The sequence below is a fragment of the Pseudopodoces humilis genome, chromosome 20 (genome assembly GCF_049639895.1).
Source record: "Pseudopodoces humilis isolate 2021_Gansu_Grassland_sample_001 chromosome 20, ASM4963989v1, whole genome shotgun sequence".
In the NCBI taxonomy this organism is placed as follows: Eukaryota; Metazoa; Chordata; class Aves; order Passeriformes; family Paridae; genus Pseudopodoces; species Pseudopodoces humilis.
The window spans coordinates 3,480,769-3,508,014 of NC_142219.1; the positions used below are offsets into that span (position 1 = coordinate 3,480,769).

Here is a 27,246-nt window from a genome sequence, read left to right on the forward strand (position 1 = left end):
GGGTCTCTCTTGGAACAGTCATGTGTTGCAGCACAAGCTGCAGGACTTCCCCTTCTGAGCCTCTCCAAATTTTCCCGTTGTCCCCCAGCATCCTCCCAGCAAGAATTCCAGACACTGTGCCTCAGTTTCCCCTGTTAAGTTTTGATGGGAAAGATGAACTCCCATGTTGAGCTCGCCCCACAGCAGGGGAGAAGGGAGAAGAAAAGGGTCTAAAAGGAGGTGAGGGGGTGCCAGGAGCATTTCTGGATGTGGGATGCCCCTGGCCTCCGCTTCCTGCTGCTCCCATGACCGGTGACTTGGTGCGATTACACAGCGGCGGGTGCGGGACGGCTGAGGGAGGTGAGCGGGGGCTCTGAGTCACCGCCAGTGCCGGGAATCTTGGGGTACCGGGGGGCCTCGGATACCGGGAGCTGTGCGGGTCCCCGCCCAGAATCATCCCCCAGGAGCCCCAATGGATCCCGAGCCGTGCCTTGGCGTTCGAAGAGAACCAAGTCCTGACTGTCACAGAAACGCGGGCGTGGGGCGGGCGCGGCGCTCCCCGGAGCCTCTCGGGGTGCGGGACCTGCCCCGCTCCGCTCCCACGCGGAGTTCCCCGTCCCACGCCGTCTCCAGCCGGGCACCGGAGCGCACTGCCCCCGGGCCCCTCCGCCCCGCTCCGGGACAGGCGGAGCCGGTCGGGGAAGGGCCGGAGGCGGCGGCTGCAGCGCGGGGAAGAGCCGGGAGAGGGCAGAGGGAGCCCGGCCACGGCGGCCGGAGCGCTGCGGGGCTCGGTGGGGACAGCCAGCCTCAGTCACTGCCCCCGTCCCGCTCCATCACCACCCTGCCCATCGCCACCCCCTCCAGAACCAACACAATCACCCCTAAACCACCCGCTCCATCACCGCCTCCATCCCCACCCAAACCTCGGAAGGGGCACCTAGAAGCCAGGCTAAGATTTTGGGGGGCATTTTCCAGCTGAGCACAGACCCTCAGAGCCAAGAATTTCCAGATGTTGTCACCCCCGGGCCCTCTCCGGGCAGGTTGGGACGGACATTCCCTCAGTGTGGGATGGCAGGGATCACCAGAAACCCATCACATGCCACCGTGAGAAATGCAAACGAGAAATGCAAGTGAGAAATGCCTTTTCCCAACCACCCCACCCATCCTGGAAGAGGAATTGAGGAGGGAAGTGGGAAGGACGGCTGGAAGCCAGTAAAGGGTTTTATACAGGAGAAGAAAGCAGCAACGGTTAAAAGCTGAGGGCAGTGCAGAGCGGAAGGGAAGCAGCAGCGCCTGAGTGTGTGTGTGTGTGAGAGAGAGAGAGAGAGAGAGAATCTGCGCAGCTCCACACACACACAAAAAAAAAAACCCCAACAAAACAAAACAAAAAAAAAACCAAAAAACCAAAAAGCAGAAGTCGAGGGGTAGTGAATTAGCAGTTGGGAGACTGAGAAAATCCATACAGGAAGCAAAACAAAAGAGAAATCTCAGGCCACTGGGGCTGAGGACGCTGAGAGGGCGCTTCTGACATAGATGAAGTTGATAAAGAAAAGTGCGATCGCTGGGAGCTGGGACAGCCGCCCGCGGGGAAGGGGGGCAGGCACCCGGATCCGCCGGCCGCTCCTCCGTTCTCAGGAAAAGAGCCAGAAGGTGCAATTATGCATAAAGCAACGGCAGCAGGAATTAAAAAGCAGATTTTAAGGTAAGATTTGATCATGTCAGCTGCTCCCAGCCATTTCCTTGTGGGGTTTGGGAAGGGCTGATTGGACGCGGAGTCGCCTGGATCCCTGGCAGTGCCCGAAGGGCCTGTGGGGTTACGGCTCAAATCTGATCCGGGGGGGTTGCTGAGGCTGGAGGAGGGCAGCAGGGCTGTGTCCAAACCGGCTGTGGTCCAGGGGTGGCACAGCACCAGCTGGGAGTTTGCGTTTCAGTCCTTTCTTCGCTGGAAGACGCATTGGGAATGGATGGGGTGAACAAAGTGTATTGAAAGCGCTGCTGAGGATGGACCCCACGGGGAGTGACACACAGATGTTGCTCTCTGACAGCTCAGTGTGTCTCAGCCCACCCTCCAAGGGCAAATTCCTGCAGCTGCCACCTTCCCAACAGCCACAAATCCATTCTGTGGTGTCTGTAAAATCCCAGCTGCCGCATCCCTCGGCTTCCTTGGCTGGGTGGGCGCCAGACCCTGGGCACCCACGGCTGCTCTGCCGTGACTTTTGCCTGCCCAGTGTGAGTGGCCTCTGCGTGGGGACATGTCCCTCTGCCCCTGGAGCTGCTGCCATTCCAGACAAGGCTTTGTAGGAGCTCTTGGTGCAACCAAGAGTGGGGGATGTCAATGGGCCAGATGTGACGGTACAGACCACAGTCCAGTCCTGTACTGGAAAAAGGTGCAGTGGAAGTTTATTTTCCCTCAATTTCCTACGGCAGAGTGGGCGGCTCTGCTCTTAGCTCTGCTCCCCGGGGATGAGATGGCACCAGGATGGCTGAGACTGACCCGTGTCCACCCACACCAGTCCCTGGTCCTGTTTGGGACCGAGGGACACTGAGACCGCTCTGTCGCGGCTGAAGCCTCGCCCACGGTGAGGCACAACTGCGGGCCCTGTGTCCTGAACCGCTCTGGCTGGACGTGGGCAGCAGCCTGCGGTGCCTTTCGCCACAAGATAATTTGGAAAATTACGAGAAATGGGGTTTGAGACGGCATCTGGCCCACTGCTGCAACCCCAGAGGTCTCTTGGGTCCCAGCCCGGGGAGCAGGGGGAAGACGTGGCCAAGCAGGAACAGGAAAGGGGGGCGCTTTCCTCCCGAGCCTCCGAGAGCCCCACGCTCGGGCTCCCTCCCGACTCCCGGGGGGGGGGCTGCGGCGGACACCCCCAAGTCCAGGGAGAAAACATTCTAAAAGTCATAAAAACTAAACAGATACATTTAAAAATTTAAAAATGAATCCACCGCGGGAGCGCGGCCGGGCTGTTTGCGCCGCTGAGCTCCGCGGATGCGATAAGATAAAGGCAGAAGCGGGGAGGGGCGGCGCGGAGCTGCGCGGAGCCGGGCGCACCCGCGGAGCCGCCGGCCGGACGGACGGACGGACGGACACGCACACACACAGAAGGACAGTCACACGAGCGGACGGACAGACAGACGGACGGACGGGGCGGCCCTTCCGCTCCGCCCCCGCGCAGCCTCCACCCCCGGCCGCTCCGCTCCGCTTTACATAACCCGGCCGGGGCCGGGGTCCGCGCCCCGCGCCTCCGCCCGGCGGAAATGCGGAGCCGCCTGCCCCGGTTTCCTGCCTGAGCCGAGCCGAGCCGAGCCGTGCTGAGCCGTGCGCCCCGTCCCGCCCGCCCCGTCCCGGGCGCTCCGCCGCTCCATCATGGGCGAGCGGCAGCCGGACGCCTTCTCCTGCAGGTAACCGCGGTGGTACCGGGACGGGCTGGGCTGGGCTGGACCGGAGCGGAGCGGCACGGGCGGCCCCGGGAAGCGGCCGCTACAAAGCGAAAGTAGCGGCGGGAGGAAGCGGCGAGGCGGCCGCTCCTCTTGTGCAGCCCCCGGAGCTTCCCCGGGAGCCCTGGGCTGTTCCTCACTCGAGGAACTCCGAGGAACCCCCGTTCCGGGGTGGTGAGCCCCTTCCTCCGCCTGCCCTCGGACAGCAGTCCCGTCCCCCTCACTCCGTTTCTGTGCGGCACAGCCTCATCCCTGCCCTTTCCTCGGGCTGCTTTTTCCCAGGGACTGCTCACCCTTAGGGGACCCGTGGTCTCCCAGCTCCCGTTTTCCTCGTGGGCACCCCCCCTGTTGTAGGGGCTCTGTTCCTCTGTGGGTGCCCCCATCCGAGGGACCCCCGTCCTTCTAGCAGCACAGGACCCCGGAGCACCTCTTCTTCTGGGATCCCTCGACGTCCCCCATTTCCCAGCATCCGTATTTTGGAGATCCCAGAGCCGGGGGTGCAGCATGCCGGGATCCAGCCCTACTCCTCTGCCTCCCCCCGGACCCCTGCAGCCCGTGCCATGGGGGTGACCCCCCTGGGAGGGTGCAGGACCCATGGGGTGATGCCCACCTGCCCCATGTTGTGGGGTCCTGGCTGCCCAAGGGGGCCATGTCTTGCCTCTGCCCCCCGTGGCCACTGCGAGTGCCAGGCAGAGATGTCACCTGGATCTTGCCAAGCTGCTCCTCTGACTCTCTGCTCCCTGCAGACTTTGTTGGCTCCGTGGCTTGGCAGGGGCTCGGAGCACGAGGCCGATGCACCAGCGGTCAGAATCCTCACAGCCTTCCCATGCCCTGCCAGCATTCCCAGTCCTGCCTGTGCCAGAGCCCATCAGGGTGACCCACAGAGAGCCTGGACCTGCTGGCTCATGGCAGTGACACGGTCATTGCAGCCCGGGCTGGGATTTACTGTCAAGGAAACCAGGATGAGTTGTTGAGCTGCGATTTCGATATTGTTGTAAATTGATTCAAGATGTGCTGGAGTTGTGGGCTGGTGGCCGAGGGACTTTCTGGGGCTGCAGCCAGAGGAAGAGGTGGCCTGTGGGGGGACCTGGCACTGGCAGCTCCTGCATGTCCTCTCTGCACTTGGATTTGCTGGCAGGAAACGGGATTGGCATGTCAAGGCGTATGGAATTAGTGGCAAGTTTCACTTTGACTTCTTTGGGACCATAACAATGCTTTGGATTTCTTTTTAACTTGTTTTTAGGGCAGGAGAGACTCATCCCTGTGCATTCTCCCCTCCCCAAAGCTGCTTCTATTTTCTCTTTTATGTATTTATTGCCTCTGGTAAGATCTGGTTTGGTTTCACCAGAGCCCATAGGGCTGCGGGTCTGCCAGCACCATGTTGGAGGGGTTGGGGTGCGAGTGCCAGCGGCTTTTGAGGGATCTTCCATCCTCTGCCAGAACAAATCCTCCCCACCCACACACCCATGGGACTGATGGACACTGTGAAGGTGTCGGGACAAATCCCAGTGGGTGACACAAAGCGAAAGTGCAAGCGCTCATCGCTGATGGGGTTTGTGGTGCTGGCGGCGCTGCCGCAGCTTGACAAGGAGAAAAGGCCAAATCCAGCAATCCCTGGAGGGGCTGCTGTGGAGAGCCTGGAGAGCCAGGCTGGCTGGGAGCTGAGCTGCTGGCTGCTCCCTGCTGTCCCCAGGGACCCCCGGGGAGCCACTCCCCCAGGAGCGCTCCCCGCACCCGGTTTCTCCCACGCCTACACCGCAGCGATTCATTTCGTGCAACAAAACAAGCCCTGTCAAAAGAGGCCACCCCGCTGCCGGGCTTTTCCCCGCAGGCAGTGGGTGTAGGAGAGTGTGATGGTGTAAACCAGGCTGCAAGGTGCCAGACGCCACGGGGTGGAGGCAGGCAGAGGGTTTTTGGGGAGCTGGGCTGGCCACAGCTGTTTGTGCCGGTGAGCTGATGTGGGCCGAGCCAGCGTGGAGTTTGGGTTTGACCTGAGTTTTGGGTTTTCTCCATCCTGTCTGTCCTGTTGGAGTGGTCAGGGAAAGCCAAGCAGGTGAATTTCCCTTGGATTTGAGGTGCTGTGACATCACCCACATCCTCAGAGGTCTGTGGTGCTGCTCAGCCCACACAGAGCTGTAAACTAAGACCAGTTTGGGTCTTTAACATAGAAAGTTGTGTGGTGCCAGGAAGTGAAATGAAAGGAGTGTGTCTGTCCTGTGAGAAAGGGGGAGAAGGAGGGCAAAATCTGCCTTTCCACACTGGCTTTTAAATGGATTTCCTACAGCCTGTATGGACATGTGGATTGGGAGAATCTCTCTGTCCTGCTCCTTTCTTGCTTTTTAAGTTGTTGGTTTGGTTCAGCCAAAAGAGACAGAGGGAACTGAGACCCCGTGGGGTTCTCCAGCTTGTGTGGGAACAGCTAGAGGCCCACAGGGAGTGATGGTGCTGTGCCATCACCCTCCAAGAGACCCAGAGAATCCTCACCATCACAGGGAGCTGCTCCAGAGGGAGTAGGAGGGCAGTGCTGGGCAGTTTCTGCTGTGGATTCTGCTGGTACTGGCTTTGGCTGTTTTATAGTGATGCTGTAAATATGTGGGTGTATCCCACACCCCGAGGCTGCAGCCAGACCCTTTCCCCACCTCTCCTCCTGCACCAACCCTTCCTGCCTTCCTGAGTGGCAGCATCTCCGTGCCCACCCCCAAATGGCTGCAGCACCCTGCAATCCAGAGGTGCATCCAGGTGTTCTTCCAGCATCCACCATCTCTGGGGGATCGGGATGCAGAGGCTGCACCATCCCCATCCTGGGGGGATGCCCTGCATCACCCAGCCCTTGCAAACCCACCTGTGGCTGGCTGGATCCCCCAGGGACCTGCATCCCCCTGAGGCCCCCGCCAGGCACCTGCATCCCCCCGGACCCCCAGTGCCAGATGCTGTTCCATTGAAAAGTGCCGTTCATTGTAACCTGGCCTTTTATAGCCGCCTCAGAGCGGCTGCGGGGCCATGCCAAGAAAGGCTGCAGCCGGCTCAGAATAGCTCTTTTCATGGAGGACATCCTGGGAAGGAACAATGTTCCCGCTCTTGGGATTGTGGGAACTTTGTATTTCTGCCACTCAGGAAGCGGGGAGCTGCGGGGCCGGCCAGGGCGTCTCCCAGCCCCTCGCTTCGCCCTCTCCTGAAAATAGTCCTTGGGATGAGTTTTGAATAGTCCTGTGCTTACAAAGGGAGCTGCAAATGCCTCCGGACGCTTCTCCTCCGGCTGGGAACAGTTATTTCTGGGAGAGCCGGTGCATCAATCACATTTCCTATGCACGTCACTGGCGTGGAACTGCGGCGAGTGGGGCCGGTTTCATTTTCAGGTGCTGGTGCTGCACACGCAGAGAGCGTGAGCAGGGCTGGGCACAGGGGCACAGCCACGTGGGCTCTGCTCCCTCACATCTCCCCTCGAGGCTGCATTTGTGGTGCAGGGTGACCTTCCCGTGTGGCTACAGCCCCTGGATAGCTGTTCCGTGGTGGGAAGGTGGCGAGTTGGATCCGGCAGCTCCTCCGTGGCGAGGCCAGCTGGCTCTGAGTGCTCATCCTCCGGGAGCGGGTGGCAGGATTGAGGCGCTGGCTCCCAGCACTGCCCTGGCACTGCTTGGTGCTGCCGGCTCCTCTGGCTGCAATTAAACAACAAATGCATTTACTGGGACAAATAACCCATTGCCGGATCCAGGCACAGATTCCCGTCCCGCTCGGCGCTGGCACCGCCGCCGCAGCAACGCTCAGGTTGGGCAAGAGTTTAAGGGAAGCTCCCGGGGGTGGCTGGGGCTGCAGGGCTGGATCCTGCACAAGCCCCAGCTCGCTGTCCCAGCCCGCATCAAAGCCACCACGGCTGGTCTGTCCCGTCCCACTCTTCCTCGAGTTCCTGGCCCAGCACCCCAAAACAATCCCAGCACCCCAAAACAACCTCAGCACCCACAAACAGCCCCGAGGTGGGGCGGGCTTGGTGACGTACAGCTCTTCCAGCAGCTGGCAGGGATGGAAGTCCCCCATCCCAACTAATCCGTGGTGTGTCCAAGGATGGGCTGGATTCTCCATTCAGAGCAAATTAAAGGATCAGAAGTACTTCATCTGACCTGCGGGATGGCCAGGAGCTCCTCACGGGAACATAGGAGGAATAAAACATAAATTCTGCCTTAAAGCCACCGGCTGCTGGATTCTAGCTTTGCGAGCACAAAGGGCTGGAGCAGGGAGAAGCATCGGGAACTCGCATCCCTGTGGATGTCGCTACTGAAACCTGGGGCTGAGCAGAGGAGCGGGAGGCTGCTGTGGTTAATTCCGGCATGGATTCATCCGGGATAGCTCTTTCCATGTGGGAAGTGCGCCAGGCAGAAGCAGAGAGGCCGGCATTGTGCCAGCGCTGGGAGGAGGAAGCGCTGGGGAGCGTTTCCCACCGTCGGGTTGGAAAAGCACGTTGCTACTGGAGACGGCCTTCGGCTGCTTCCCACCGCGTGGCGCAGACGAAGCCCGGCTTTTTCCCCCTGCCGAAGCTGGTGCGAAGCGAGCCCGAAATCTTGGAAGGCGAATTCCCTGCCCTGGGAATCTCCCACCTGGCTCAGGAGCCGTTCGCAGGAGCGCCTCGCTTCCCTCCGCATTTTGCGGGAGCATCCTCTGAGCGTGCCGGCGGCGATTCCCGGGTGTCGGGAGGAAGCGGGAGCGGGGCGGAGGATGCTGAGTCACGGGCAGGCTGGCGGTGCTGATAGACGGGGCCCTGCTCGGGGATTCTGCCGGGCTGCTGCGGGCGCATGCCCCGCGCTGCCGGCACGCCGGACGGCCCCGAGCTTTGGGCGGCTCTTCTGAGAAGCCGGGCCCGGCGAGGCTGGCGAGGGACAGATAACATCTCCCCTCGCCTGCAACCTTGGCGGGACGTGCTCGGCAGGGCAGCGGGTGGGCAGAGATAGAGCCTCGCTTCCCGGCGTTATCGCCGCCCCGGCTGCAAACACCATCCCCTGTGCCCGCACGTTCCTCATGGCCCGCTCGCTTCCTCCGGGCCCCTCAGGGCTTTTGGTTTGGTTTGGTTTGGTTTAATTTTTCCTCCCCTCCCAGCAGCCGGGGTGCTGCTGCTGCTGGAGTTTCTCGGGGAGGCGGCGGTGCCCGGTGCCGGCGCGGCAGGATCCGGGTGGGTTGGCCGATGTTTCCTTCCTGAGCGGAGTGCACGGCCCCGATAAGTGCCCCGGGAGAGCACGAGGTTTTCTCTGGCGAGCAGCGGGACCGGTCCTGGGGAGCACCACTGCCGGCTCAGCCGGGCACGCCGGGCCGGCTGCTCGCCAGCCGCGGCGCCGCCAGATTGGCCTGGCAGAGAAATCTGCTGGGGGCAGAGATACGGTGTGGTTTGCCAGAGCCCGGCAGCTCCCCCGGTGCCTCAGGCAGCAGAGCATCCCCCGAGAAACGCGCTTCACCCCGCGCAGTGCCGGCCTCTCCCCAGGCCGCTGGGGCCGGGAGGATCTGCCAGCGAGGCGGCTCCATCCCTGGATTTCTGCAGCTTTTCATGTCGCTTCCTCCCCTCCCGCCCCCGTTCCAGTTTTATCAGCTCCGTTGAAATCGGTCCCTGGAGGGAAACCCATCGGCGCTGCGGAGCCTTGGCAGGAGCCGAGCGGATGTGGCCGGGCCAGGCGTCCCCGCGGGCAGCTGCAGGCAGCTGTGCTGGCAGGAAGCCGCGCAGACGCCCCGCGTCCCCACCGCGCAGGTGGGGAAACTGAGGCACGGCCCTGCCGGGTGGGGCTGGGGGCTCGGGGTTCCGCGTGGCCACTGCTGGTGGCCGCTGGTGGCCACATGGCCGTGCTGCTCCCTGGGAAGCGGCTGTGCCCTGGCCTTTTCCAAGGTATCCGTGGGAATGAGGCAGCGTTGAGTGGGACCACGGCGTTCCCTGTGGATCCGCGATGCGGGTGGGAAATGGACACGCCAGGCAGGGTTTGCCGGGGCGGGGGACACGTGGGGAGGGACCCTGGGGCCGCGCTCACCCCCCGTGTGCTCTGTCTTGCAGCGCGGCCGCCTCGCTGGAGCCTCGGCAATGAATGGGCACTCGCTGCCGGCCGGCACGCCAGCGCATCCCCGGGGCTGGCATGAGTTCTGCGAGCTGCACGCCATCAGCACCGCCAAGGAGCTGGCGCGGCACTACCTGCGCTTCGCCACCGAGCACCCTCACCATGACCTCCTGGCCGCCGAGAACTTCTCGGTGCAGTTCACCGACCTCTTCCAGCAGTATTTCTGCCACGAGGTGAAGGAAGGCATCGCCATGAACCAGCTCCGCATCCTGCCCGCCGGCCCGGCGCGGGATTACCGGGACACGCACCGGCGGCACACCGACGCTTCCCTGAGCACGGTGGCCACCAAAGCCGAGGCGGAGCCCGGTGCCCGCCCCGAGCAGCCCGTCCGTGCCCCCGAGGCTGCTCCCTCCGGGCTGCGCAAGTCGTGGAGCTCGGAGGAGCTGGCGGGGCCGGCGCGGAGACCCTTCTCGCTCAGCCAGCTGCGCAGGAGCTGGCGCAGCCTCTTCCGACGCCGCTCCTCGGATGCGCTCCCCGGGGAAGGCGATGGGGAGGCGGCGGAGGCGGCTCTCAAGCCGGGACTGGGGAAGCGCATCCTGCCGTGGGGGCTGTCGAGGGAGCAGCCCCCCGAGGTGCGCAAGGAGGGGCTGCTCAAGTACGGGCTGCTGGATGAGAATTCCCTGGACAGCGGGACGCGCTGGCAGCGCTGCCGCCTGGTGCTGCGGCGAGCGGGGCCGCCCGACGCCGAGGAATTTGTGCTGGAGCTCTTTGACCCACCCAAGGTAAGGATCGGCCGCCTCTTGCCTGTTCCAGCAGGGATGGGGGCTGGGGACGATGCCCAAATGCCAGAGCATCCCACAGGGAGGAGCAGGGGCACGGATGGGTTTGTTCTGCCCCTTCTCTGCCTCTGCTGCTGCCACACGAGGCTGGGGCTCGTTTGTTTAATACCTCTGAGAAGGAGACAAAGCCACTCCTGCGGGGTCAAGTGTGGGGAGTGAGAGGTGCTGAGACCGAGGTGTGCTAATTGCTGCAGTCAGGGCCAAGGTGTCATTGCATTTCTCCCTGCTGGGATTTCCAGCTGGAAGCAGAACGCCTGCCTTCTGAACTGAGGATGGAGGCTGCAGCCTCCATCCCACTCATCCCAGCCTCATGGACCCGTTCCACCAAGGTGAGGGGCAACCCAGTCCAATCAACCCCAATTTCCCCCAATCCCCTGTGCTGTGGCTTCAGCAGCTTGAGCATCTGCTCGCCCAGCCAAGCTGGGAGAGGAAAGGGAAAATAGGAATGAGTCTCTGTGCCTTTCTGTGCTCCCAGTGGGATCCATAGTTTTGCTTTTTGTGAGGAGTTTTGTGACTGGAAGTTCAGCTCTCGGCTGCTGCAGGGAGCTCCCGTGGTGCTGGGACGTGGCTGGAGTGGAGATGATGCAGGATGTGAGGGAGTGCAGAGTGATGTGGGGGGAGCTGGGGTATTTAATCTGTAAAAAAGACGGTTCCTCCACATGGCAGGACTTGCACAGGCATGATGGGATGAATTCTCTTTTTTTCTTTTTTCTTTTTTTTTTGTTCTCGTTTAACTTTGATGACAAACTTGTGCTCTGGAAGGAGGAAACCTCCGGTAGAGCTGGAGCCTTGTCCCTGCCTTCAGGGCAGCAGGGTCAGGGAGCAGCTGGCTGAATTCCTGCTATTTCCGTCAAACGACTCCAATATTAAATATTTGAAAAAAGAAACAACATCAAAATTGTGACATCTGAAAGTAAAAGCTGGCTTTGCTCCGTCATGTCAAGGGTTGCAGTTGTTTGTCCCCGTGGGAGTGTGTGTCCCCATGCCGGGGCACAGGGAGGTCAGAGGTGCTCTGGGGCACTTGGAGGCTGCTCCAGCAGCTGGATAGCACTGACTTTCTTCCCTCCCTCACCCCTTTTCTCCCCCTTTTTTCCCTTTCCCCCCTTTTTCATTCTTTTAATCCTTTTTTCTTTTTTTTAGTGACTTTTTTTGATCCTTTTTTCTTTTTTCTTCCTCCTTTTTCTTTTTTCACTTCCCCTTTTCTTTTTTCAATTCCCCCACCTTTTTTTTTTTTTTTTTTTTTACTGTCCCCATCTTTTTCTCCCCATCTCCACCCTTTTTTTTTTTCCCCCCCTTTTCCTTCCTTTTCCTTTCTTTGTTTCCCTCCCCCTTGGGAATCAAGCCCAGCACATTCTTCCTCTCCCCACATTCCCTGCCCAGCTTTCACCCAGGGATGGGAGACACTTCAAACAAGGCACTGACCGAGTTCCCCCAGTGCTCTGAGCGTTATTCCTTGCAGTCTCCACGGGATGGAGATTTCCTGGTGCTCCAGGAGCCCCGAGCAGGAGGTTTCTCAGCCAGGCCTGCGGAAGTGGGGGATGTTCCTCGCTGGATTTTGCAAGTCTCCGGATTAAATTGCTTCCTGTGCAAATATTCTCAGGGCGGCTCCTTCCTTTCCAACTCTCTGGGCCGGGGCCAGCTCCGGTCTCCTTTACAGCACAATCAAGCCAGACCCTGTCCCAGTGACTGCGGGAGAATTCCAGGGGTGGTGGAAAGTCCCCCATTGTTCTGGTGGCTCCCGCTCCCCAAACCCAGCATGGGGCCAAACCACGGAGCAGTGAGAACAGAAGGGTTTGTTGGGGGGTTGTTTTCCCTTCAAATAACTAAATAACACTCATCAATCCCCTGGGAATGGCTGTGAGGAGCCCCCTCCCCTCCATCCTCCTGCCCTAGGATGCTCCAAGGGCTTTGCCACTGCCTTTTCCCCTTCTCACGGGTCTGTTCTTGATTTGAGGATGCTGTTGATCACCGTAGAAAATGGATGGTTTCAAATAAGCAACTGGAAAATCAGTTCTTGGGATTTTTCAGCCTCAACTGATCTCTGGACTGTGAGGTTTGTCACCCTCAGGGTCTGCCTGGAAACACCCTTCCCCCTTCCTCCCCTTCCTTCCCCCTTCCTCCTCTTCCTTCCCCTCTTCCTCCCCTTCCTTCCCCCTTCCTCCTCTTCCTTCCCCCTTCCTCCTCTTCCTTCCCCTTTCTTCCCCTTCCCCCTTCCCACCCTGTAAATAATAGGATGCAATTGAAATTTCATCTCAGCCTCAGGGCTTTGCAGCATCAAGCCAAGCCCCCAGATATCCCTGCCCTTGGAATGACCTTGGAGAAGGCAGGTGTGTGCAGAAAGGTGGGAGGGGTCTCGCTGCTTTTGGCAGCTTTTATCTAATTTTTCCCCCCTTTTCTCCTGGTGCTCCAATGAGGCCTCTGAGCTTAATCCCATAAAGTGCCCGGCATCAAAGGGAGAGGGGGCTTTGAAGAGCCCTGATCCCATTTCCTGCTTGGGTGGCTGTGCTGGGTGAAGGGGTCAGGGAGCTGTGCTGGAGAATTGGGCATCCCCTGCCCCAGGCGTGTGCCAGAGGAGATGGGGATTTGGGGAGGGGGAGCAGGTCCCCTTCCCCCGCTCACAGCCACAGCTGGCTTGGTTTTGGCATCGCTCCCTCCTCCCTCCAGCACTGGAAAAATGATGTTGTGAAGGAAGGATTTGGAGATGATGGGATCTGGAGCTCTCCTGGGTCACTGCCTGGCTGGGTCACAGGGCTGGGGGACAATCCCAGCCTGGGGACATTCTGGAGGGTGCTGGGGTGTGAGGGGGCCAGAGGGAGGTGATGATGCTGTGGAATCCAGGGATATTGGGATACCTGGAGTGCTTGTGTTTATGGCTGTACATCTGTCTGTGCCACAGCAAAACCTGGGCATGGCCCTGGGATTGCAGCCTGCGGGGATTCTCTGATGTCTCTTATGAGGGTGATGCTCACAATCCTCCCTGATTTTATCTTGGGGGCATTAAGGGCTTTCTCCTCTCCCACACCATTTAATCCCATATAACCTTCAGGACCTCTGAGGTCTCTCCACCTTCATAAATTTAAACCAAAGCTGGCAAACCCAGGTTTGTCCCTTTTGGGGCTGCCCCGTTCCTCAGCTGAGCCCAAGCCCCAAATACCTCTCATGTGGCCAAATCCCAACCTCGGTGAGAGCCGTGATTCGCAGCGGAAATGTCCCGAGCCGTTTCTGTTGACCAGATGTTTTCACAGGAAGGGGAAGGGAAGTGGGATTTGCATTTGTGCAGCTTTCTTTATAGCGTTTTAATGAAATCCAGCGCATCCCGTAAATTGATGGCACGCCGGGACTAGCCGGGAAGACTCCTTCCGGAGAAAGCCCTTGGAGCCTCTGCCACAGCTCAAACATCTTTGCTGAAGCCACGGGAGGAGCAGTGTTTTTATCTCTGCTCAGTGTGAGGCTGCTTTGACTTCCTTTTTTTACTCTTTTTTATCTCTTTTCTTCCTTTTTTCCCTTTTTTTTTTTTTGTCTTTTTTTCTCTCTTTCTCTCTTTTTTTTTTCCTTTTTTTACCCCCTTCACCTGAATCTGGTTTCTGAGAACTGCCACCTCCTGAGCCAGCAGGTTCCTGTCCCTGAATTTTGGTGTGTGGGGCTGTGAGTAGCAGCTGCTGATGCATGGGATGGGGCACATCCCAGTGTTTTGGTCCCCGTTCCCCATCCCTGCTCCTCCTGGAGCTGCTCAAACGTGGCCTGAGTGACAGAGCCAAGGAAGAGCAGTGGTGGAGGGGGAGGTTTCCTCCCTGGAACACCTTGAGAAAGGTTTTGCCAGTGATGGGAAGCACCTCAGTGTGCTGGCATCGTTTTCTTGGCATTCCTGGGGACTTCATCCCTCTCTTGGTATCCTTTTCCTGGCATCTCCATTCATGGCATTCTTCTCCTGGCATTCCCAGGGACTGCTTCCCTCTCTTGGCATCTCCAGGGGCTGCATCCTGTCCTGATGCAGCTCCTTGCAGGGGGTTGGACTCGTTGGCTTTTCAAGATCCTTTCCAACCCAAACTATTCTGTGCTTCTATGATCCCCCTCCAAACATCCTTCTCCCAGCATCCCTCTCCTGGCATTCCCAGGGACTGCATCCCTTTTTTGGCATTTCCAGGGGCTCCATCCTGATCTGGTTGGTGTCCCTGCCTGTTGCAGAGGGGTTGGATTGGGTGGCCTTTGAAGGTCCCTTCCAACCCAGATTATTCTGTGATTCTGTGATCTTGATCCTCGAGGATCTCATCCCTCTCCTGGCAACCCCAAGGACCACACAAAAAACTGCTGTGACGACCAGCCAGAAGGGTTTGGGCGTCCTGCAAATCCCTTGGGAGAGGCAAAACCTCCCCTGAAGGCACCTGGAGCTGCCCCCAACCCCTCGGGCAGCCTCTCCCCAGGGCAGGGCGGGCGCTCTCCGTTCTTCGAAGGCACTCGGGTGGCCTCAGGGCTTTGTGAGATTTTGGTGGTGACTTTTGCTCTCTTCCCCCTCCCCCCCGCCCCCCTCGGCTCTGTTTTTGGGTATCGAGGGGGGGGGGGGGTGGGAGGGAGGGCGAGGAGACAAAGGTTATTTGTCATTTATTAACCACAACTTTTTCCATCCTTGGTCATGCACGGAAAAAACACTTTTAGCAGCGTAACCACAGCCCCGGCGTTAATTGCTGAAGAGCGGAGTTTCTTATTTTGGAAACTCTTGCTGGGATGGGGCTTGCTGGGGCCTGGGTGCGAGGGGAAGGGTGCAGGATGGACCCCAAACTCTACCTCGTTGAACTCTGGGGTTTAGGGCTTGGAAGGATTCCATCCTTTTTAACCCCATCCTTTAAAATCCGCCTTTCCCGGGGTTGTTTTCCTACACCCTGCTTATCAGAGTGTCACTCACGGGGATGCTGCAGAGCTGCTCGGGGTGGAAAGCACCACGTGCCAGCTGAGAAGTGGGCAAAAAACAGAGATATTGGGCAAACCACAGGAAAAAGGACTGGGAAAGCGCTCAGGGAACGCGTCGCTTCTCCCCCAGAGCTGCCCACAGCTGGAGTGGGAAGAGCTGTGCGTGCTGGGTCCCCACGTGTGAGATGCCTAATGGGGTTTTTTGGGGTGGTTGTCTCTCTTTTTTCCCCCTTTTTTCTTCTTTTTTTTTTCTCTCTCTTTTTTTTTTTTTGTCTGTCTCTCTCTTTTCACGGCCCAGGATGTGGTTGTTTCGAGGCTGAGAGCTGCTTCTTTCAAAGGTAAATATTTATGAGAGCTTGCGCAGGCAGCTCGGGGTCTGGAAGGATTCAAGGATTCATCCCAGCAGTGGTGGGGGCTCAGCTGGGGTGGACCCTGCTCCTCCCCACCAGGCAGCCAGTCCCAGCTCCAGTGTTTATGATGGGCACTGTGATGTTCGATGTTATTTTGGGATTGTGTTAAAAACCAGCATTTTGGGCAAACTCACTTCCTCCAGCTCAGGGCAAGGGGCAGGAATGAAAACACCCATCCCAGTAGGATGGAATGGTCCCACGTGGGCTTTTGAACCTTTTTCCATCATCCTGGGTGATGCAAAAAGCTCGGGATGATAGAAAATCCCAGGACATCCCAGGGGAGTCTGTGCTGGACCCCGCCATCCCCCTGGAGCTGAGGTTTGGGGTGACTCAATCCTGGCTGCAGCAGCTCCCACTTGCACGCAGACACCTTGTTTACTTTCCATGCTCGTTATTTATTCCAGGAATTTATTAAAGCAGCCCACGCTGGAACCGAATTTGGCATAAAATAAATTTTAAAAAATATCTATAAAAAAATCAAGGGGTTGGCAAAAGCCGATTGTTTACAGATCCTTCTTATAGCCCCCATCACCCCCAGCCCTGCTGTGAGCCACCGGGCTCGCTGGTTTTGGGGGGCTTTGCAGGGTTTTGAGGGGATTTGCAGCAGTTTGAGGAATTTGGGAATGTTGGCTCATTCGTGTAGAGCAGGGACGTTTATCAATGGACAGAGGAGCCAGCAGCTCCAGGGATGGGTGTGGATTCCTGCCTGGACCCCCCCAAATCTCACCCCGCGGCTCTCAGATTAATTTAGTAGGAAATCGGCGCTCGGGGGGCGATGGGGTCGGGGCTGTGCTTTCTCCCATCGCCGTTCGCCGGCGCTCGGCAGCCACCGGGAATGGGAACAGAGGGATCTTTGTGGCCCGGCCACCCCCGAGCCAGCGCCGGCACAACGGTGCCTCTTGTCACCGCTGGGCACGGTCCCCTCGGGGACAGCGCTGTCCCCTGCCACGGCCCGCGGGATGCTCGGAGACAGGCTGTCCTGCAGCTCCTTTGTGCCTCTGCTGTCGGGTTGAGGATGCTGGCCGGGCTTTGGGTTTTTTTGGGAGGTAATGACCATGGCTGGGGGATGTTGAGCTCGCACAGCAGTGGCAATCGCCTCCCCCGTTCCTGTTGGACAGCCGGGGAACCTCTGAGCTGTTCCCCAAGCCCGGAGCAGAGCCCAGGGTGGTGCTTGATGCTCTCAGGTTTCCAAATGAGCGGTGCCCACCTGCAGAGAGGCAGGAATGTTTCGGGAATGTGTCACCCTGGGGCCACGCGGAGCTGAGCTGAGCTAGGGGGTCCCTACGGCAGGCACAGAAAGTCCGAATCAGTGGGATTCCAGTCCCTGCCCCAAAAACCAGCATTGGCAGGGGCTGTCCAGGGTGGACCTCTCCCCTTGGAGCTGTGATGGAAACACCCGAGGAAGAGCATCGGGATTAACTGTGCTGGCACCTCCCCTGGAGCACCGGGATGAGCTGCTGGAGGACAGAGGGATTTGTCACGCTGCAGATCCCTGATGGAAACTGGGATTAGCCCTGGTGCAGATCCCTGAGGATGGACACCAAGATTAGCCACGGTGCAGATCCCTGAGGACACGTTTTGGGATTATCTATGGTGCAAAAGTGCTCAAGGATGAGTGCTGGGTTTAACTATGGTGAAACTCCCCAGGGAAACCACCAGGATTTCCTGCCACGCAAAATCCCTGAGGGTAAAGTTTGGGATTTCCCGTGGTGCAAACTCCAGAGGGTGATGGCTGCTCCAGCAGACACTTTGCCCTCTCCAGCAGGACCTTTGGAGCCCTCGAAGCCCCACAGGGCCCCCCTGCCCTGCCCTGGCCCCAGGGGATGTTCCCACCCAGCTCACGCGGCATTCCCTGGAGAAGAGCTGTGTGTATCCATGCTCCTGGAAAACTTCACACCTTCCCCCAGGGCTGCAGGCACAGGATATGGTTTTGTGTCCATCCAGCACAAAAACAGCCAGGCCTGGCACTGCAGCTCTGGCTGAGGTTTGTCCCTTGTGTAAGGGACACAGAGCTCCGTGATTTACAAGAAGTGACAAATCTCACTGCTGGGGACCTTGCACAAGGGCTCAGGCACTTCCCCACGCCCCGTGGGTGACTCAGGGTGGAAGCGAGAGCCGGCGTGGGGAAACCCCCGGAGCGTGGAGGGGCCAGGGGGAGCTCCTGGTGCTGTCGAAGGATTTGCTGTGCGCAAACTTGGCCTGATGGCTCAGCCACTGCCATCATCACTGTGCCACCGTCATCATCACTGTTATCACTGTGCCACTGCTGTCATCATCGTGCCACTGCCATCGTTCCTGTGCCACCACTCTCATTCTTGGAGAGCCGCCTTCCACCTCACCTGAGTGGAAAAAGCTACCTCAGTGTCCTCTGAGCATCCAGACAGGACCGGACTGTGTTCTTGGCACAGGTGGGCGAGCTGGGAGGAGCTTTACTATGAAAAGTGCCATAAATCCCAAATATCTTTGTGGGAGAGTTGTGATTTCCCCAGCACAGGCAGGGCCAGATGTGCTGGGAGAGCTCCTGGAGGGACACTGCAGGAGCCAGTGGAGCGAGGAGAGGGGCTGTGCCGGGGCTGGTGCCGGGGTTTGCCAGGAGGAAATGCAGGCGCTGTGCTCCAAGCAGCCCTGACCTTGGCCTGACCTTCACTCGCGCTCCTGGCACGGCTGCAGCGCCGAGCTGGCGTCGGGCTCCTTCCCAGATCTGGCAAACCCCATTTTCTCCCTGCCCTGCCCTCCCCGGGTCTGTGGTGGCCGTGGGTGCCCTGGTGGCACTGCCTGTGCCATGCTGGCTGTTCCTGTGCCCCCCTGTGGGGGTGTCTGGGGATGTGGGGACACACAGGGGGTGCAGTGGGGTGTCCTCACTGAGAGGGCTCTGGTGGGATGCTCAGGGCAGGGAGCAGGAGGCTCTTCTGTTCTTGGGGGCATTTTCCTCTGTCTTCCAGTTTGCTCCATGTCTCCTGGCACTGGGAACAGCCCTGGCCTGGCTGAAGCTTTGTATTTTTAAACTGTGGAAAGATTCCCTGCAAAAACCAAAAATGCCAGTGTATTCCAGTAGGTGCTGAGAGCTGGTGAGTCTCCTGGGTCTCCATCCTGTGGAATCCTATCATCTCCATAGGTGGCCACATCCTGGTCGCATTCCCAGCAGGGCTCAGCCACAGGGAGAGGGAGTTTGGGGCAGCTGGGCCAGATCCCACTGCCCTGAGAGCTGGAGAATGAGCCCTGGCACAGCCCAGGCTGCCCAGGTCTGTGTGCCAGGGCTGGGAATGCCACAGCGGGGCAGGGTGGCCGCTCTGTTCTGGGAGTGCAGCTCCATGGGGTGTCACAACCCAGGTGATTTTGGGGGTGCTCAGCCTCCTGCTGGGCCTTCCCCCGTTTGCACAGGATCCGTTTGGGAGCAGTGGGGTGAATCTCCACGTGGGGTATCGGGGCTGAGCTGGAGCAACATCTGCAACATCCCAAACATTCCATCGCATCCCGAGGCTCCTGAGCACACCGAGGCAGCAGCAGCGGCGTTACCCATCCCTGCGGTGCTGCTGGGGCACCAAGGAGCCCACGGGTGAACCCTCGCTGTGTTGAGTGCGCACTTTTGGTTACCGAGAACTCCCTTTCCCGGTACCGGCCGCATCGAGCAGGGCATCTTGCGGTCAGGTGCGGCGCCGTGCCTGCGGTAGGCGCTTCTCCGAAGCCAGCCTGGTTTTTTCGGGCACCCTATCTCTGTGCTGCATCATTTCCTTCTCCTTCTCCACGCCGAGACACGCAGGGGGCAACGCCAAACTCCCTTTTCCTGGAATTTCCCGGTTTCCTAAGAAGCCGACCCCAACGCTGCGGTTGGGATGTTGATAAAAACCCGCTCAGGGTCACGCTGGACGTCACAAGCCCTGTGCGGGCCAGCGGCCAGCACCAGCGGTCCCATCGCCTTCTCCACACAGGACTTCGCTCAGGGGCACGGTTCCGTTCCAAAGGTGGCAGGAAAAAAAAAATCAGATTCCTTCGGGATAAAGCGGCGGAGCCTCAGGGCAGCTCGGTGACCGTGATTGCAGCACAGCACAGCTGCAATCACTGTCAGCAGCAGGCCCGGGGGGTGCCGGGGCCACCGCGGTGTCACCAGCCCCGTGCATGACGCCGTAACACCAGCTAAGACTTCTAAGAACTTTCTTCTCGGTGCTGATAAGGGCTGATCCCTCTCTCGCTGCGTTTCCGGCCCCAGAGAACACCGAGTGCTCGGCCCAGGGAGGGAGGGAGGGAGGGGGATGGCAAGAGGAAAAAAAAAAAAAGCACAAAAAAGCACAGCTAAAGATGGTGTGGTTGGGTGACCGAAGAAGTGCCCGGTGGGGACACTCTGAGTGTCCTGCGGGAGGTTGGGGACACGGTGGGGGTGGGTTTGCTGTGAGCATCACCAGCTCGGAGCAGAATTTGGGCAGTTTGGTTGGCAAATGCTGCCGTGGGGTGAAGTGTAGAGACACTGTCCCTGTGCGGGGACAGTGGCTGTGGGGCGAGGAGGGCCACTGGAACCAGCACCCCATGGGATGATAAAGCCACTGCGTGAATCACAGCCGGCCAAAATTTTGTGGCGCAGCGGGGGCTGAGCGTGCCCGTGGTGGCACCGCCTGGGCTGTGCCAGGCTGCTTGGGACGGCTCTGGCCGTGGGGCTGAGCACGGAGGGTTGGCTCCATCACCCAGCAGGGGTGCCCAGGGAATTTTTTGCCCCCCTGGCAGCCCGGATCCCGTGCCACGTGCCGCAGCCTCCCGGCAGTCAGCAGGGCGGCAGAGGAACCGAAAGCTGCCGCAGGGATATTTCAGCCTTTGTGGAAGTGTTTGCTCAGCACTTTGTCACGTGCCTGTGTCAGTGCCAAAGCCGCCGGGGAGCTCTTGGCACGCCACTGACCCTCGCACCCATGAGCAGGATGTTCCCCGCCCGCACCCCGATTTCCCCATGGGTGCCACATCCCTGGAACGCGCTGCCGTGCTGGGAACCCCCTTCTCCCTCCTCTCCTCCACCCATCCCTCCACTGCAGGGTCCTTGGGACCCCTGAGATGGGTCTGGATGTCACTCAGCCCCCCTGGGGTGCCCTGGCAATGCCATCGGGGTTATTTCCTTGCCACAGTGGGGTATTTCATCACCACACAAGGCATTTCCTTGCTGCTGGGGTATTTCCCTGCAGAGCTGAGTACCTCCCTGCTGGCTGCTGGACCTGGTGGAGCAGTGGGGTGTGGGGCAGTGTTTTGGGGTGTAGGGCAGTGTTTTGGGGTGTGGGGCAGTGTTTTGGGGTGTGGGGCAGTGTTTTGGGGTGTGGGCTCAGCTCAGGCTCAGCTCAGGCTCTGTGTTTCCCCTCACAGGGCTCCAAGCCGAAGCTGCTCGTCGCCTGCTCCTCTGTGCAGGAGGTGCGGAGGTGCACACGCCTCGAGATGCCCGATAACCTCCACACCTTCGTCCTCAAGGTAGGACCTGCTGAAAGGGTCTGCAGCCACCCCTGAGGCCTTTCCCACCCTCTGGGGCACACGTGGCTCCCAAAAGCTCCCATGCCAAATTTCAGTTCCTCTTCCCATCCGGGGAGGGGATGCACAGGGGGATGTGGGGTGCAGGGTGGGGGATGTGCTGTCCCTGCTGGGGTCCCGAGCATGGGTGGCTGGGTGGGTGGGTGGGGGATGCGCTTCTCTCTCTCTCTCTCTGAAGACCCCATGGCCCTGTCTGATGTCCCCCAGGTCACCAATGCCACCGACATCCTGTTTGAGGCAGGGGATGAGCAGCAGCTCAGCTGCTGGACGGCCGAGATCCGGGAGTGTGTGCGCAGGGGGTAAGCGCCCGCTGGATGTCCCTGAGCCTGGGGATGGGGACGGTGGCTCTGTGTCCCCACTGCCAGCGCTCAGCCTGGCTTCTCCCGTCCCCAGCAGGTCTGACACGGGTGACCCTGAGCTCCTGACGTGCCGACACCCCGACCCTACAGCCGCCAGCCCCACCACCAGCACCGACCCCCTCAGCCAAGGTGAGCTGGGGACGTCCAGGGGACCCTGGGGACAGCGGGGGATCAGCACATCCTGCCGTGGCTGGGCTGATCGACCTTCCCCAAACGGCGGGAGGGGAGGACAGAGAGGGGAAGGGACGGGGACAATGGGCAGGGGTCCCATTTCCCAGGGACGCTGATCCCTGTGCCTGGCAGGGGCGACGCCGGGGGGCCCGGGGGAGGCGGCGGGGCCGAAGATGGAGCAGTTCCTCTCCTCCTGCCCCTGGTTCCACGGGCCCATCTCCCGTGTGAAGGCGGCTCAGCTGGTGCAGCTGGGGGGGCTGGAGGGCCACGGCGTGTTCCTGGTGCGGCAGAGCGAGACGCGGCGCGGCGAGTACGTGCTCACCTTCAACTTCCAGGGCAGAGCGAAGGTACGGGCGGGACAGGGCTGGGATGGGGAGGGGAATCTCGCAGGAAGCCCCTGGGGCAGCTCCTGTCCCAGAGAGAGATGCTCTCCTGCTCTCTGCCCCCAGTGGTGCCCTTCTCCCAGCGGGCAAAATCCCCAGGGAGCCACAGGCCGGGGATGCAGCACATGGTGCTAAAGCCCTTTGTGTCCCCCATCCCAAATATCCCCACGGCGTCCTGCAGGAGGGAGGTGCAGGAAGGGTAACAGGTCCCCGCTGCTCTCCGCAGCACCTGCGGCTGGCGCTGACCGAGCGGGGCCAGTGCCGTGTCCAGCACCTCCGCTTCTCCTCCATCGTGGAGATGCTGCACCACTTCCACCGCTACCCCATCCCGCTGGAGTGCGGCACCGCCTGCGATGTCCGGCTCTCCAGCTACGTGGTCGTCCTGCCCCAGGCACAAGGTGTGCGGGAAGGGGGATGTTCCCGCGGGATCGGGGATGGAGGGTGCCCGGGGCGGGTGTGGATGCCCCGGGGCTGGGCAGAGCTGGGCCCTTTGGAGCGGGGAAGAGGAAGCCTCGCTCGGATCAGCGGCACAAAAGGTGACTCCCAAACTCCCGGCTTCCTCTTCTGAGAAAGGAGAAGCTGCTCCCAGCCAAGGGCCGCAGGGAGGGGGGGTCATGGGATGCACCCCACAGCCCCAAAGAGAGGGCGACAGGAGCATCCCCCTGACCAGCATCTCCTCCCTCCGCCCGCAGCTCCCGGCTCCAGCACCACGGTCCCCCTCCCCTTGCCCTTTCCCGGTTGGAACCCCGAGTTCAGCCTCATCCCCACCGGCTCCTCCTGCCCACACGGCCCCGATGAGCCCCCCGGGGGTCCCCCAGCGGAGCAGATCTTCCACCTGGTGCCACCACCGGCCGAGCTGGCTCAGAACCTGCGCCCGGCCAGGGCCACCACGGCCACCACGGCCCGGCCCCGCGACTCGGACTATGAGGTGGAGGCACCGGGCCGGGGCCACGTCCGCGCCATCGACAACCAGTACACGCCGCTCTGACCAGCACGGCGCCGGCACTGGGATGCACTTTCGGGTGGAGAAATCCTGGAGACCTTCTGGGGGATCCATCGAGAGAAAGAATGTACCTGTTTCTTCCTTCTGGTTAGGGATTATTATTGTATTTTTGCAAAGGAAGGGGGTAATTTTTCACTCCTGTACGGGTGTGCTCCCTCTCATGGGCCTGTTAAAGGGCCTCTTATTGTTATTTTTGTTGTTCTTATTGAGGCTTTTTCATTACTGTTTACACAACGCCGCTCGTGCCTGCGCCGGGCCCGGTGTCCTGCCTGTCCCTGACACGACAGAGCCCAGCCAAGGAACCAGGGGCTTGTGTTACACCCATGGAATTGGAGAAAGTTTAAAAACACAACCAGGATAACAAGAAAAAAAAAGGATTATAAATTCATTGCCAAGTTGCTGCTCCAGGCCTCGTCCTCCCGTCCCGGCTGCTGAACCCACCAGCAAAGCCCGACCTGAGCTGAGCTCCCACAAAGGGTGGTGAGCAGGGTTTGGGGTTTTTTCTTAGCTAAAGCAAAAACTGGCTTTTTCTTGCTTTTCCTTTTTAACCCAGCACAGCCGTGGTCACTCCCTGCGCCAGCCAGAGGGATCCTCATCCTGCTGTCCCGGCTGATTGAGACTCAACACTAATTGCTCCATCCTTGGCCATGGCACCAGCCGAGAACTAACACAGAGACTGACACAAACCACTCCTGCTGGTGAGGGAGGGGTTTATCCCGTTCTATCCTGGTGATGGATGCGTTCTGTCCCGGTGGTGGAGGCTTTTTTATCCCTGTGGTGAATGGGTTTTTATCCCGGTTTCATCCCAGTGATTTTAGGCACAAATCTTAAAGTCAGTTTTCCCCCTAAATAACCCCTCTACTTTCGCTTGCCTTTTTCCCCCCAAAAAACTCTTGTCACCAGGAGCTTGGTGGCATTTAAAGCTCAGCCATCAGGTGATGGGGGTCCCTGGGGACACCTCCTCACCTGGAGGAAAAGCTTGTCCAAATCCCTGGGTCTCGGCATCCCCTGATCCCAAACTGTCCCCAAACTCTGCTGCTGTTCCCGAGCCCCTGGGGCTGCTTCACCTGCCTGGGGCAGCCCTGAGAGAGGAAGCAATTCTCAGAAGCTGCCCTTATTTTAGGAAAGAGGAAGGGCTGGAGCCGTTGCGCCACACAGGAGGGGATGTTCACAGCATTCAACTTCCAGATTTCCCAGCACAGCCTTCCCTGGGATTTTGGATGTAAAACTTGCCCTGAGATTGCCTTACTGAAAGCTGTTTTATTTCTGTTTTCCTTGAAATTGCAATACAGGTGGGAGACCTAAGGAGCATTAACATCCAGCAATTCATTTGAAAACCAGAAAATGCAAAACCTCATTGGGCTGAGTTAGGGAATTCCACAAAAATCCAGCCTCTAGGACAGGCTTTGGTGTGAAGCAGGTTCTGGGTGATCCCCAAGTCCAAGGAGACAAGGTCAGGAGCTGAAGGGCCAAAATATCCAGGGCCAAACAGCCCAGGAAGCAGCCATGAGAGCAAATCTGGGTTTATAAATCAACGAGGCTGGGAGAAGAGAGAACCATCAGCTGGAGAAACCATTTAGGTTTTCCTTTAGTGCCTCCCCTTTGCTTGCTCTTGCTCTCTCCTGGGATTTGTGCATTTAGAGCAGGCAAAGGCTTTTTTTTTTTCCCCTCCTGCTTTCTCTACACTCGTGCCTGAAACCGGAGCATTAAGAGCAAATTGCACTGGTCCTGCAGCCCCGGAGAGGCTGAGGGAGGAACAAAGCCAGCCCTGTCCTCGCCGGGCTCCTCAGCTGTATCCGCATCCCATTCTCCTCCCTGGAGCAGCACAAAGGCTGCAGCCAGAGGCAGGAGCACATCCCCTTGTGCCAGGCGAGGCAGCTCCCTCCGAGGCTCATAAATAACTCCCCGTGCTCCTGCATTTACAGGGATGGGGATGGGAAGGGGGGACGGCACAGCACGAGCTGTCGTTTCCTTTCCTCGCTTGCTGCCTGCTTCCCAAAGCCTTGGAAAACACAGGGATGTGCTAAATCTCGCTGAGATTCCTGTTTTAATCCCGCTGAGCTCCAGGGAGCTGCGTTCAAAGGGGTTTTCCCCCCAAAAGGCGAGGTGGAATCACCCGAATCTCCCTAAGTCTGCAAAGAAAGGATGGGCTGGGAAAAGGCAGCGCTATTCACATCCCTCGCCAGATGAATCCAGAGAAATCCTTGCCAGATAAATCAGATGCTGCTGGGGTGGGTTGCTTTGGCACGCCAGGACTTTATTGTTCCAGTGCCAGAACTGAAACATGCGTGTGCATGTGGTATTTTTAACCTGCAGTTTAATTACAAGGGGGTTCTCCGCAGTTTAAACGGCAATTGCTGTGCTTGATTAGTAAAATACACGTTGGGTTCATTATCTCCCCGCCAGCCACTTCCCCCATGCAAACAAACTCCAGTGGGGGAGAACTCCTGTTCTCCCCACCACTGAGCAGTGGGAGAGTCCCTCTGATTATTTCAGAGTTAATTCCATCCCCAAACTCAGCCACAGGCAGCCGAGTCCAGCCCTCCCAGCTCCACCATCTCCTCATTTCAGATCCACTGCAGCAGGACCTGAGGGGATTTTTGGGCTATTTCCCAAACTCCCAGGGGGGACTGAGTTTGAAATCCCATTTCTCCTAGAAAACATCTGGCTTGTGACACAGGTCAGAGCCTGACTCTGCTCCAGCCCTAGGATGCTCGCTCCTCTGCATCACAGCAGCGGGCAAAGAGCATTAATCCGTTCCACCCTATGGAACAGAAGCATTTGGCAGGATTTTTGTAGCCCCTGTGGGATTTTTATTGGCGTTTATGTATTGAGTTCTGGGAGGAGGGGGCCCTGCATGGCTCTGTGGAGGTGCAGAAATAAAGCCAGGTTTGTGCCTTGGCCCTGGAGATGGGCAGGTGGAACACGAGTCTGGATCCCACCTAAGGAAGCCAGGAGCCACAGGAGCAGCTCTTGGAGCTGGGCTGGAGGCCCTGCCTGCCCCATGGCCTCCCCCAGGAGAGGCTGGGGGTGGGGACAGCCCCGTTTCATCCAGCTACTCAGGACAGTTTTTAGCAATAAAGGTGTAAACCAGGCAGTGCCTTTGCCCTGTGACAGCAGGGACCTCGTTTAGGGAACAACCCAAGACTTGGGTCCGGCCAGAATTCCTCCCCCTCCTCTTCCTCTTGCTGTTTGCTGACAGCTGCTCCTGCTTGGTGGCCTTTGTGTCCCCAAGGGTGGCAGGTTCTGAAGGAGCTCCTGACACGAAGCATTAGCTGATGTCTCCCTCCTTCCCTCCCAAATCCCAGCTCCAGCAGGTACCGAACACTGACACCAGCATTCCTCACCCATCCCTTTGGATTGGAGCTGTTTTGGGGTGAAACTTCCAGGAAAAAAATCCAGGGAGAAGCCAAAGCTTCTCATTCCTCATCTGGAACACCAAACCCCGGTGTCACCCAGCATTCCAAACTTTTAGCTTTGATCCAAACAGCCCCAAAATTCCCCAGCAGCTCCCAGAGGCAGGGATGCGACTGTGTATTCCCTAGGTCAGCCTTCAGCAGGACGATTAAAGCCAACAATTTTGTTGGGAGTGTTTTAATTTGAAAGTTCTACTTTTCACCTGCACAGAAAAGTTCTTCTTGTATAGTAATTTTTTTTTTCTATATATTGTTTCTGTATGTACTGTACAAGTAACTTATTCTTGAATAATGCGATTTTACCGTAATATTAAAAAATAAAAATAAAAATCTGCTCTTAATAAACTGTTTCTAGAACTTGTTTCTCACCTGTGGTCTTCAGTCTGATTCTCTCTGATCGTTTTAGTGGACACTGGATGCTAAAAGGCAGAAATGAATCTCCCTTGGACATGAAAATCCTCTGGTTTGTCCCCACGGGACGATGCCTGCACCGAGGACAGTCAGGACACGGCACCTGGAGCACAGATAACTTTGTCTCCACATCTTTTTAAGGCATTTTGCCAGGGAATTCTCACCCTTCCTCTCCTTCTCCAGCAGCACCACTGAGTTTTATACTTTCATCACCTTAAAGGCCTTTCCTGACCCCGTCTGGAGCAGTCCCAGGCTGAGGGATCAGGAACATAGAATCACCTGGATAAAAAAACCTTGTTGGAAAACTGTTAAATTTGTGATTTCCCAAAACTTTTCCTTATTCCTGCAATGTCCCTGCAGCAGCAGCAGCACTAAACAGACTCAGGGCAAATCCTGGCTCCAGTTGGGATGAG

General features: G+C 58.6%; 1 protein-coding gene and 1 long non-coding RNA gene across 6 annotated transcripts; one reads left to right on the forward strand and one right to left on the reverse strand.

Annotated features, from left to right (window-relative positions):
• Positions 1–1,417: 1,417 nt before the first annotated feature.
• Positions 1,418–26,751, forward strand: SH2B3 (SH2B adaptor protein 3). Of its 5 annotated transcripts, none has more exons than XM_014253965.2 (8): positions 1,418–1,681; positions 9,440–10,222; positions 20,932–21,033; positions 21,298–21,389; positions 21,484–21,578; positions 21,753–21,967; positions 22,230–22,401; positions 22,696–26,751. In XM_014253965.2, the coding sequence occupies exons 2-8, from the start codon at positions 9,467–9,469 to the stop codon at positions 22,989–22,991; spliced, it is 1,728 nt and encodes a 575-aa protein (XP_014109440.1). In that variant the 5' UTR covers positions 1,418–1,681; positions 9,440–9,466; the 3' UTR covers positions 22,992–26,751. The 5 variants fall into 5 exon arrangements, with proteins under 5 accessions (XP_014109440.1, XP_005524348.1, XP_087921199.1 ...); XM_005524291.3 differs by lacking the exon at positions 1,418–1,681 and adding an exon at positions 3,004–3,381; XM_088065073.1 differs by lacking the exon at positions 1,418–1,681 and adding an exon at positions 3,004–3,381 and having other exon boundaries at positions 21,487–21,578.
• On the reverse strand, positions 6,351–8,490 carry LOC148182742 (uncharacterized). The gene is made up of 2 exons (XR_015774225.1): positions 7,412–8,490; positions 6,351–7,073 (listed from the first exon to the last, which is right to left on the reverse strand). It is a non-coding gene; the product is annotated as an uncharacterized LOC148182742 (long non-coding RNA).
• Positions 26,752–27,246: the final 495 nt, after the last annotated feature.